The 12724-nt window shown below is 38.8% G+C and overlaps 1 protein-coding gene across 1 annotated transcript in view; it reads left to right on the top strand.

Moving 5' to 3' along the window:
- Positions 1-6085: 6085 nt before the first annotated feature.
- LOC140270160 (uncharacterized protein C14orf132) overlaps positions 6086-12724 on the top strand; it is a 33006-nt gene continuing 26367 nt past the window's right edge. Inside the window, exon 1 of the mRNA XM_072365256.1 lies at positions 6086-6442. Within this exon, the coding sequence (XP_072221357.1) occupies positions 6416-6442 (27 nt within the window). The 5' untranslated portion in view covers positions 6086-6415. The remainder of the gene's footprint in view (positions 6443-12724) is intronic.

Genomic DNA, 12724 nt, shown 5'->3' with positions numbered 1-12724 from the left:
AGCAGAGAGGGGCAGCAGACTTTTGATTACAAAAACTGATCCGGATGGATGTGGACATAAAAAAGTTACATGTGACTTGAAATATCACATAGCTGAAATCATTGCATAGATACTTGGTGGCATGAAATAGTGCTCAACATCAATGAGCTGTAAACACACACATGTTATTGATCAGTCAGTACCCATGTTGACAGGGAAATCCCTCTCTCCACTGAGCTTCCAATACTGTAGTCTAAAGAGTACTGTTAGTGTCATTGTGAAGGAGACATGCAAGATTGTCTGATTTTCTGAAGGTAAGATCTCTCTATGAACTGATGTCAATGATCGGATGCACCCTGATTTTTGTGTAGGCACTCACTACAGAAGCTTGGCAGAGAGAGCTGGGTGATAGCTTACATGAAAACAGGCAGCTTCCCCGCTGTCTCTGTGTATTAGATGAGAAGCATGTACCCATCTTTTCACCACGCAGCAGTTGAGTGCCTTAAGAAATTACAAGTCTTTTTTATCTATATTCCTGTATGCCAGTATGTCAAAATGCACAGACTGGTACCCAGAGCAGAGTGTCTGATTGTTTTTTTTTTGTGGTAACTGTGATCTGTAACTGTGCCCTTCGTGTTTGTTGCAGAAATGACCTTCCTGATTATGAATGACCTAAAAAAGCCACATCTCTTCAGACATTTTGATCATGATCAGAAGGTCTAGAACTAAAGACAGTCAAGAGCTTGACATGTCATTGAGAATGTGTTTAGCATACCTTCTAATAGATGGCAAGTCTTTCTTGTCTTGATTCCTCCGGACCCAGATGCTGTGTCAGAAAAAAAGGGTGGTTTGGACACTTTGGCTGGCCACTTCTCACCACCTGGCTGCATCTTCGACACCTCTGACCTATATAAGAATAATATATTTTTAAAAAATTGCCTGAAAAGAAGATAAATAAAACTGGAATGAGTTACATGTCCATAACATGCTCTCACAATGTCATAGTTAATCATGTTTACCTGAGAAGAGCAAACATGACTATATAATGTTTTATGTGCAGGGACAGTTCTATTTGAAAATGAATAAAGAAGAAAAAAAACTATTTTATAATGAGGCATGTTTTGCTGGTAATCTTCAGCTCTCTATCATCTTGGCTTGGCAAACAATCCCCTGACAATAGTTACTTATGAAACTTTGATTCTCTGGGTAGGTGTGCAGTCCTGAAACCTCTGTGATATGCAGTGGCTCTTCACAAAATTAATCCAGACCATGTAGATCCAGTAAGTATGTGCACATACAGTCCCATAACAACTACGTGCTATAAAATTTTCAACTTGCCACCACCAAACACAGATCTGCCTCTCTGGAGTGTAGTAGTGATCTGCGTTGGTGCCCCTTTTCACCTTCATTCTTCACAAAGTTAATCAAGTTTTTCTTGGTCTCACAATTCTTGTGCATATTAAGTGGATAGCCCAAGTTCTGCAAATTCTAGCATTCGGGGGAAGACACATTTAAGTGATGCAGGTAGAACACTTAGTTGCTACTTGCTGTTGGCCCAAGGCTAATGAATTGTAATAGGTTTATTTATAATGTTCCAGTGAGGATGAGATTGCTTTTTCCTGCGTTATATACTTAATCTCTCTGCATCATGGCAATACGATTTTAGACCTCCCCTAACAATCTTGAACAGAAAATCAATGAGAAACTGTTTAATAGTCGCTACAACTCAGCCAAACCCATTTTTTACCTTTCAACATGTTTTAGGCATCTATGCGCTTACACATATAGTATGTCTAAATGACATATTTAGACATATTAATTGGCTTTTTTTCTGATATGAAAACATAAATTCATAAAAACATGTTCAGCAAACTGACATTCCAATTATTTTCCATGTCTATAACCCAGGTTTACTTTAAAGTTCCTTAGATATAGCTATACCTCTGCCTTGATCAATATCAACATTAGCTGCACCTTTATCTCCAGACTTCAAGCTCTAACAAGTCCTACCCATTCTGCCAATTGATGCGCTTGGTACTCCATGTTTGTTCTGCAGGAAACCCTGACTGTTCGGATCCATGTTTATGATTCTGTTGTTGGTATGCTACAGTTTCAAGGTCCTCAGCCATGGTCTTTTACTGCTTATTCCACTCGTGAAATGTCGTCTAGCATATAAAAACACCATATGGGCATGTTAACTAGGTAAAAAATGTATTTTCACAAGATGCATCCTTTGATACCAACTGTACAAGTTTAATATATTTTAACCAAAGGATATTTAAATTGAATATTTGAAAAATGATATACATATATATATTCAAATGTGTGTGTGTGTGTCTGTTTGTGTATGAAACAATTGAAATCTCCTTGTTTAGTGTCACATACAACATACCTGCATGAGTACATTCACTCCCTGGTGGTCAGTGAAAAATGTGGCCACAGACTGTGCATTTTTATCTCGAACAATAGCACATCCGGTGCCAGTGTGCTTTATCACGTCTTACTGGCCCATGGGATTGACCAGGACTCGCTGGCAGAAGAGATATTGTATCTCAATGGGACCTTCCTAGCTAAATAAAGGATGAATAGATAATTAAGAGCTGCTGTGTCAGAAACAAAGACAGAGAGGCCAGTGTGGCTTTCGACCATGATCACTAAATTGCATCAATTTAACTAGTAGGTGCAGCACAGAAATGCAGTCTGGCTTATCACCACATCTTGTCCTTCAGCATTGTTAAATGATGGACTATAAACTGATTCAGATAATTGAAAACTGAAAAAAAAAGACATCTTGGTGACTGATGACTTTGTGGACACATAAGAAACCAAGTAAGATGCTATCAGTCCCAATAGGGAGACTGAAAAATCTCAAAGGAGAGATTCCTGAGGAATGTGGAGAGAAACATATGTGTCAGTGTTAAGAATGTATATGTGGGATACCCATAGCCAGACATGCACATAATATATTTCAATATATTCAGTTGAACATCAATTATGAATTCCCTGCCTTGTTGGGCTATGCATCATTTGAGAGGCAAACAAAGACATATTGTATATTTAGTACATGAAGCTGAGAAAAGACAAGAAGTAAGTGTGAAGGCATGTAGAATGCTTGGTGCATTTGTGTGCTGAGGTTTGAGAGGATGAGCATGACTTTACTCATATCTCCTTTGACAAAATAATAAATCAGATTATGTTTAGGAGGCCTGCAGGGTTCTCATTATGTATCTCCTCTGGTGGTTTTAGCTCAAATACCCTCCTCTTCAATTCTTGATACATTACTTTTTGGTTGATTATTCATAGATTTTCGGCAGAAGTTACGTTATTCATAAGTTCTGACATGCAGCTGTCGCAACCAAAATGACAACAAAAGTCTCCTAGGATTGAGGATGTTTTGAATTAATCAGAGAGCATGACCAATCTCCCAAGAAAGCACTCACACACGCAAGCTCTGTATACATAAATAATGGCATTGCACAACACAAGCATATACATTTTGGGCAAGGAGCGCTGGGGTGACAGACCATATCAGCTTTCATCACAGCGACTCATAAATGTTGGACAGGTCATCTTAGGAGTACTGCTGCATGAACAAAAACCTGTTTGATGCTTCTTAACAGTCTGTTTTTTAACTCAATTATACTGCTGCGAAGTGGGGCCAGTGAATGTCCAGTGGCACCCTAACAAAACACAAGAATTTGCAGATAAGATCAGGTTTAACACAGAGTTTGAATTTGCCTGTAAAACCACCATTTAATTCATCAGTATTGCATCATTAATCAGTCAAATTTTGAATTCCGTCAGAATGCGCATGCTGCTGGTAATAGCATCAGAGGGGAAATGGATATCTGCTACTTTGCAAACTGGATCACTGAGTCACTTGGGGCCAAGTGTTCCACCGTCTGGTTTTATAAGATTATACAATCATCAAAGCCAGCCAGTCTTACTAAAGATTTCAAACTTTGTGGGTGGAAACCTGGGTTTCACATCACACCAAACCACAGAGCCAGTGTCAGTGCAAGCCTTCAGTGCATAAAATGTTGTTTCCCATAATTTAGCACTGTTTATATAAAGCACATGTTTCCTTTTTAGAGGTAGATCCCTCTGCAGTGTCCAAGATTTATAAAGGAAAACACAAATGTCTCCTAACAAATTTACCTGACTTGAACTACAGCAAACTTCTGTTGCTGTTGGTGAAAATATAGATGTACCTACCTCCTCTCACTGGATATAGACGTGAGCTTATTGGTGAGAAGGAGATTCATCCTTGTTACCGATGGCCTAAGTGACTTCCCCACTAGATTGGATTTAACTCCATGGGAAGTGCAAAAACATTTGAACTAGTCTATTGTTATGGCTGCACGTACTAGCAGCACAAAATGTTCCAAACAAGGCCAGAAGTTAAATCACCAAATAGTCCACAGAAAGTGGAAGTGGAGCTGTGAGCTAGTACTAGTGGAGTGAAGGAAAATACTTCACACTGGAGGGTTGAGCTGAATGTTGTGTGTGCGTGCTCAGCAAAAAAAAGAAAAGAAAAGAAAGGAAAAGGAGAATGGACTGCTGATCTGGGAAACCTGCTTCATCCCCCAATGGTTGGGGTTATGGTAGGCTATAAAAAATACAACATGGGTGAAGGCTAAGGATACAAGCCAAACCCATCATTCCAGTCTTCCACTCAACTTACAATAATCACCAGGTCTGCTGCCAAATACTGATTATCCTTCATGCTCCTTTGTGCTTCATTTCTTTCCAAAAGGACTGATAAGTTTATGATTTACTAATCAAAAGTTTAACCAAAATTTGAAACAATGACGTCAAAATCCTGGATGTCAAAACACGGAGAGCTTTTTTTTTTTTTTTTTTTTTTTAAAAACTGCATGTATGTGGACAACAATTGACTTTGACTTTTTGCTGTGAGGGCTTGGTCAGGAATTAATCACTCCCTGTACTGTAAGTAGAATTTGGTAATTGGATCTTTGATGAGACTCTCCAGCGAATAATAGCAGCCTTCTTTAATCTGCAGACCTAGTTAATCCAACAGCATGTCATTAGTTTAGGTCATAAGCTTTCAGTGGAGCCTTGGATGGGCTCTGGAGACAAGACGGAAAGAAAGAAAGAAAATAGTGTGAAGCAATAGCTTGCAGTTTCTTTATTTGGTTATGCACATTTTTATAGCGGTGTTAAATGCTATTTGTGTCATTTATTACGGAGAAATTATTTTAAAAAAAGATGGGGCATTTTATGCAACATAAGAACATAAGAAATTACTTTGGACCAAAAAATAAAGAGCATCAGTTGCATCTTGGAAGAAGAATGAGCAAGAATCATCTTCTCACTGAAGACTGAAGATTCTTTCCATCCGAATTACTATAATAATATTAATAATATTAATAATAATAGCTGTAAAGTAGCGTGGTTCTAAGGCAATTCTCATTGCTTTCAAATATTCATTCTCCCGTGGGACAGTTTTCTCAGTCCAATGTTATTTCTGATAAGTCTGAACAAACTCTCTTGTATCTTTTTGGTGTGTAGCTCACCTCTTGTGGGCACTTCACAACACTTTTGAGATTTTGTTGAAAAAAAGAAGCCTGATGACGGACCTCCTCATCCTTTGTCCATGTGGCTTCTTCTTGGTGACCAACCTGGCAGCGTGAATGGGTGATGCTGCTGTCCAAGAGCAAAACACAGTCTGAGTGTGTGCGCTTGTTTTGATCATTAGATTAGATTAGATTCTATTGTTGCATTCATATTCATAGATCTGCTGTCAAAAGACCACGCTCAACATGTAAACCTTATGCTTCTTTCCAAGCTTGTCTTTTTTTTTTCAAATAAAAGTAATTTGTCTTCTTTCACATCTTGATCACACGCCTCCGCCCCCTTAGTGTATTTTGAAGCTTATTCGTTAGATTAATGCACATGTACTCTTCAGACAGAACCAAAACATCACTTTTTTAGCATAGAGTGTTAATTTCACAGGAGGAGATGAGTACTATAGCTTGTAATGCTAAATTAGATAGGAGGAACAGAAAGAATGGAAGACAGAAAACAGAGAGGAAGAGTGGGAGCGGGGGAGCGGACTTGCACCTCCTCCGCTATAATATGACGGTCGGGCTCCAATGCCTCCTCCTCCGTCGTCTATCTCCCTCTCAGGCTGCATCTCGCAACCACATCTCCTCATTACAGCTCCGCGTCTTCTCCTCCTTCCTTGTTATCTTCCTTCATTGTTTCATTTCATCCGCCTTTTTCTTTTGACTCCACATCGTCGACATGTTGCCCACGTGAAGTCCGCCAACTTGCACAGTCGGTAGATGCCAAGTGAAAATAACAGCAGGCAAATGATCTAACGGGGAACAAGGAGAAGACGAAAAAGCTTTAAAAAGACGCACGTTTGCAACCTTCATTGAGTGCCTTGGCTTGAACGGAGCCTTGAACAAGCATGGATATCTCATTCATGGCTGCGCAGGTGAGACGCTTTTCCTTCAAACTGCTGCTAGATTATTTTATTTTTTTGCCTTATCCGAACTTTACATAAAATACATTCGTTCATGGGTGTGGCTGGTCAACAAGTTCATATCGCGCTTTGTCAGGTTAAGGTTGTCAGAATGTCTTAACGTGTCAAAATGAGTAGCATCCTTTCTGATTCTCACTGTGCTGAGTAAAAAAAAAAAGCTTCCATTAACACTGATAACAAGCAACGAGCTATGTTGTTTTGTGGTGCTATATTTTTTCCAGAGCATTTAATTATTGCTTACAGGTTGCCACCTTCCCCTCAAAGTTTATTAGGTTGGTTACGTCACGCGTGTCTCAGGCATGGTAAACCTTTTGTGTTTCAACCAACAGTGAGCGATGTATTATTCAGACTTTAGAAACACGCATTTCATAATATTACTCATTTTTAGTACTGTCTTTGTGTAATTTTATCATCTGTAGTCATATTTAGTCATTTATGCAAATTCGATTTGGCAATACTTTGCAGAATAATGCACAAGCTCAACTAATTTGGTCTTCATGGAGAGCGTGGGCTGTTGTGCATCTGATTTTGGACGTGGGAGCTGATGTGGTAGTTCCATCTACTTTTTCTCCATTTTCCATGCAGCTACTTTTGAGGGCCTCTTAACATTATTGTTATTGGATTTTTTTTCTACTTAGGGCTGTTTTACTGGCCAAATGCTCCTAAATGTTTTTAAGTTAAGGGTCTCTAGATAGAAATGCATTGGAGCATGGACCCATCTGAGAATACCTTGTTCTCCACTTTGACCTGGATGGAAGTAGAATTGGGGTAATCACCATTAAAGGCATGAACTCTTGCTAGTCACAAAAGTGTAGATGGTTACATTGTTTCTGCTTAGCACAAGGCTCAAAGTAGACCACAGTAAATGATCAACTTACAAGTAAGATTTAGAGCTGAACGTATTCACCTTGTAACAAATTGTGCAAATAACTGACAGTTAAAGGAGCGAGAAATTGAGCCATTGCATTTTCTACTCTGCTTGATCTAAGACAGAATTTTTAAAAACTCAACTTCAGTATGGGGAATGAAGTCAAAGCAACAGTAGAATCCCATTAGGTCACAGGTTTAAATGTTTAAATATACCTGTCAGAAGTTTGTGAGTGCTGCTCTGTGAGCTGCATAGAAACTTAGAGTACAACAAACAATCAGTGTTGGAAGAGGTAACAACAGCGATGGTCTCTGGTGGCATGTGAAAAACCTCTTTTTCAGAGGTTCTAAAGTTTCAGTTGGTCAAAAGGGGCTTGCAGAGGCTAAGATAATTGATTTAACTTGAGGAATAGCTTTTGAAATAAAAATTAGGAGAGGTGTTTATCTTTTATTAAAGTTTTTGATTACGTGTAGTTAAATTTTGAAACATGTCTGTTATACTTAGTTTTGTGGAGACAGCCTTGTCTGTTTTTCTGGCCTGTATTCTTTTCACAATGTCACATATCTTCTTCTGTTTGACATCGGGGAATAAGTAGCAGTAAGAAACTTAGTGCCCTAAATCTCCTGCATTAACCTAACAATTCACCCAGTATAGGCAATCACTGCTACGCAATGATAGGCAAAACTTGGCAGTTTACGGGCTTGCCTTCCTTGAAAAATAAATAATCAGCTTGCAGCAGACAAGTAAATGTGATCCAAACAATTAGAGGCGATTTAGAAGTAGGTGTTCTGTAAGATGTGTATGAAAGAATTGTACATTATACTCCGTCTACCTGTGATTGCCTGCACTACGCAACTCCTAGCAACAGATGCTTTGTTGTAGCACGAGTGCGTGAATCCCCATGATAGAGTGGGCTGCAATGGCAGGATGGTCTTGTCAGTATTTACTTTTTTATAGTTATTATGTGGGAATTGAAACACCTGAAAAATTATTTCTTGCCATCACTGCAAAGTACCTCAGCTGAAGATTTGAAAAAGAAAAATCATGAGCCACCTTTTTTTCCTCAAGACTTTTCCTTGACTTTAATTTTATCTGTTGATGCCATCAAGTTTGTTCCTGACTTTTACTCAGCTCTCTCTCTCTCTCTCTCTCTCTCTCTCTCTTCCTCTGCAATGGAAACAAGTAGAGCTGAGTTCAGGATACTTTTTCTTATTAGAGAGGATGTGCACTGTGTGCAGATTTTCTGAAAAATATAACTTTCTCTTAAGAATGTGGATATACTTTTATAGTTTTGATTCACATATGACGTTTTGAGTGTGACACGTCCTTGCTTAAAGTGTTTGTTACGACCATAATGAATGGTCTTGTACATGTGGACAAAAATAGTTTAATCTCACTGTCCCTCCGCAGGTTACCCCACGACAACTCTCACAATGTGTCTCACCTCCACTTCTTCAAGAAACTCAGGGATTCTCTCTACCTGTCATGTATGAGCCAGAAAAAAGCTGTCAGGACTGTGGAAGACTGGCATGAAACAATGAAATATATAGATTTTATTTAGCATTGTATATAATGTTTTTTCATACTGTTGGAGGAGCTGAGTATAATATGTAAATCTAAAAAAAAAGAAACCTCTAAATGTAGATTGAATTCATTAGTCTGTAAAATTTATCTCTGACATTTAATAAAGGTAGAAGGATTCCTCTGCAGGGTTTAAAATGATATATTTCTGTAGGAGTCAAAGTTCAGTGGTTTTCACAGGAAATTGAAAGATCTTTTTAAGGGTTCACTTCAGCTTTTCAGCGTGTGATACAAACTCCTAAAAGAGAATGACAACATTTAAGCAAATTGCAAATTTTCTTCTGTACATCTGTATCAGGACACAATCTTATGGCTTGTAGAGTTTGTTGTTAATGTAGAATGGACTCCTCTGTTTGAAATTATCCACTAATAGAAATAATTCTGAATCTAAAGCCATTCTTACACCAAAAGTAGTAAGTTTAAACAGGTTTTTAAACACTCGTACACCCACTTAAACAAGCTGATTTAAGCCATTCCTTTTGCGTGCAGCAGTGAGTTTATCCATAGTGCTCCGTGGGCTAAAACATACCGTACCAGAATACCTCTGCCTCACAGAGATCACGCCTGTCACTATACAAGACAAGGGTTACTTAACACTGTACCCTGCTGGCTGTGCTTCTGATAATCATATGTCTGAAATAATCAAGTTTGTTACCACTTTTGACTTGACTGTGGATGTCAGTGCCACACAGCAGGTTAGAGGATTCCAGCTGTCGTGACGGCAGGAGAAGAAGTTGTTGTCTACGAGTTGTTGCCATCCGTTTCAGAGCTGCCTTGTGAGATGTTATGGTCTGTAAAGAAAATGTGAACTGTGCGCATTTTCTATGCCACGACCACAGCAGATTAAAACGCATATACGGCTGCATCTAATCAATGTCTATTGTACACACTCACATTGCACTCAAGAGCCAGACGGTAGTGATGTGTCAGTTATTTAATGGTTATAGACTAATTTACAAGAACGACTAGCCTATGGTGCTATGACAATACTATGATTATACAGTCATTATAATAGATACCATTTCCCTTTGGGACAAATAAGTATTTTTTAATTTAATTTTCATTTTGTAAATTCGTAAAAGTTGTTAAAACCAAGTGTTGTATTTGAACTAGTCATATTTAAGGTGAGCTTGTGGATTTGCAAATCTACCATTATACAATTTAACATTGGAAAAATGATTCTACGTTAATACCTGCCAACTGCCGTGTGGCTGCACAAAAGCTTGTTACGCTGCATGTTCAAGGCGGGGCTGATGCGTCTTTGTTGCACATTACCATCCTGTTCAAAAGGTTGGGAGGCAGTAGGAGGGGTCAAAGTTCATGCGGTTCTGAGCCGGCAGTGGAAGTAGTCATGGAGTCAAAACCTTTCTGGTTTTCCAATTCAGCTTTTTCCACCTGTCTCACAAACATGTGGAGATCAGAAATGGCTAATGTAACAGAGGTAAAATTCATTCTTGTGTCAAGAGTGACAACTCAGTAATGGGGACTGAGAGAAGCCAGGCGAATGTTCCAGTGTTTTGAAGATTGACTTCACAATAGTAGATCTTTTTGCCCATCCACTGCAAGTGTAGCTCTCCTGCCTACAAATTATTGGACCTTCACCGTCACTTTTCTCTAAAGATGATGGATGCTGCCATAACTGTCTCCCAAAGACAGGAAAGGTTTTTAAAGAGCACTAATTAAGAGAAGCTGATGACTAGTTTTCTCCACGTAGACGTTGAAGAACGTGTTCCTTAGAGCATGTGTTAGCCATTGCTACTGTTGTATATTTGAGCAGAACACATTAGATACTGTGAGTGATACATATCTTTTCTGTAAATATAATTTCCCAAAGAAACTAAATAGTTTGTTTGGTATTCAGCAATAAACAATCCTGCAAGGTGAGACCATGTGTCATGTGTACCATTACACAGAATGTCAATTTAGACTAGTTGCATAATTTACCATTGTTTGGTTTCATTTATCACCTTTATTTTTGTTAAAATGGCCCATATATCACAGAAACATGCTCAATAGCTCTTGGCAGTACAGTGTGTTTGGTGAATGATTTGCATTTGGCAGTAATGCCTCACTGGTTCAAAATGGAAAAGGGCATCGTTCATTAGGCTGAAAGTTGTCACACCCTTAAGTACTGCAAAACGTGGGTTGATAGGTGACAATCACAATAAAGCTTTTGAATATTAAGCTGAGTGCAATTAGGGGATTTACTCTTTATCTTTACAATTAAACATAATCCTCAGGGGTCTGAGCCACTTTTGTATGTTTTTGGTGTGTAACAGTGCCTGGACTATTATTATATGTGTGCTGTTGTGATGAGTGTATAGAAAGCTATTTGACCAGAAAGGCAAAAGAGGAAATAAAGCAAAACTGAATCGCACCAAATTTGATCGTGATCACCCTGTATGTCTCAGTGGAACAGCGCAGTGGCTGTAGGGCAAGAAAAACAAAAACAAAATAGGTCTGCGGTATGCAGTGCTCTCTAGATATCGGGTGACATAATTAGATGTCGAACATGACATCTCTGATTTCATTGTCTTTCACATAACTTCTTTTGCCACCCAAATTCTTTCAGCGTACACTCACACACAATTTACTTGTCTTTTCAGCTGATGTGAGGATAAATGACGCTGTGAACTACTTTGTACCTCATGAAGGCTGTGACTGTCAGAATATTTAGGTGGCAGATGTTAAGGCATGAATAAATGAGCCAGTGTGTTACTAAATGATCTTGAGGTGAACCTTGATGTGTTTTTCACAGGCTAAAGTACCCTTCGTTCATTTCTGGGCATTTTGCCAGTCAGAGGCTTGCTTCAGATGACAGATCTGGAACACAGTGTGCATGGTAACCAACCAGCTTTGGCCCTTTTCTCATTTTTGCTTTGATATACTTGCATATTAAGTGACATTTGATCTCATGTTTAAGGAAAGGATGTACACCATTGAATGTGGTTATTTCCCTTACTTATAAGGACTTATTGATCTAGGCCAGGTTGATAATTGAGAAGCATTACTGTTTGTATATTCTCACATTATAGGTCTTGTGTTTTCATGACAGGCCATCAGCATCTCTCATTACTCTTTCACTTATTCAACGTGGCTGTGGCTGTGAGTCATTCTGTCTGACATGGTGGTCCATCTCTTCTTGTCAACACACAAGAGTGAAAGGATAAGGATGGAGGGAGTGGCTGACAGCTCAAACAAACAGAGCAAATGTATTTCTTAGCTACCCCAGCTCTCCACTCCCCAGACTGGGATAAGGTAGATCTGACCAGAACACTTAAGTTTACTGTTATACCAAATTATATCACAGAACAGCAAAGGCTTTAAAGTCAATACAAGCTGAGTAGATGATTTAAAGTTTGAGAGACATGCTGAGGCACAACTTGAAGATTTATTTGTGTACCACTGAGCTTTGATATGAAGCCAGACTACAGAAACTCAAGTTGAACTTCTCACAAGTTATATTATTTTGCCACTAAATACACCTTTCCAAATAGTGGCCATGATGAGGCTTAAATCACAGCCATTTTTGTCTCAGTTGCAATAAAAAAAAATTGAGTTACATAATCATTGTTATCTCACTGAGAATTCTTTATGCCCCGACTGTCCCTTTTAGAAATATCCTCCTCCCTATAATGGAAGCTTATATGGACAGAGTAATAATGGCACACCAGCCTTTTCATCTCAAGGAGTTCATATCCCCCCCCCGGTCTACTTTCTCTGCAAATGTTTTTTTATGAAAGCTGTTGTCTTGATAGTGGCGACTTGCTTGATTCTCGTCTTCT

Source organism: Leuresthes tenuis, unplaced genomic scaffold (assembly GCF_036924035.1).
Source record: "Leuresthes tenuis unplaced genomic scaffold, fLeuTen1.0.hap1 SCAF_15, whole genome shotgun sequence".
Classification (NCBI taxonomy): Eukaryota; Metazoa; Chordata; class Actinopteri; order Atheriniformes; family Atherinopsidae; genus Leuresthes; species Leuresthes tenuis.
Note: the sequence above shows the minus strand (reverse complement) of the source record. Positions and strands in the feature narration are given on the sequence as shown.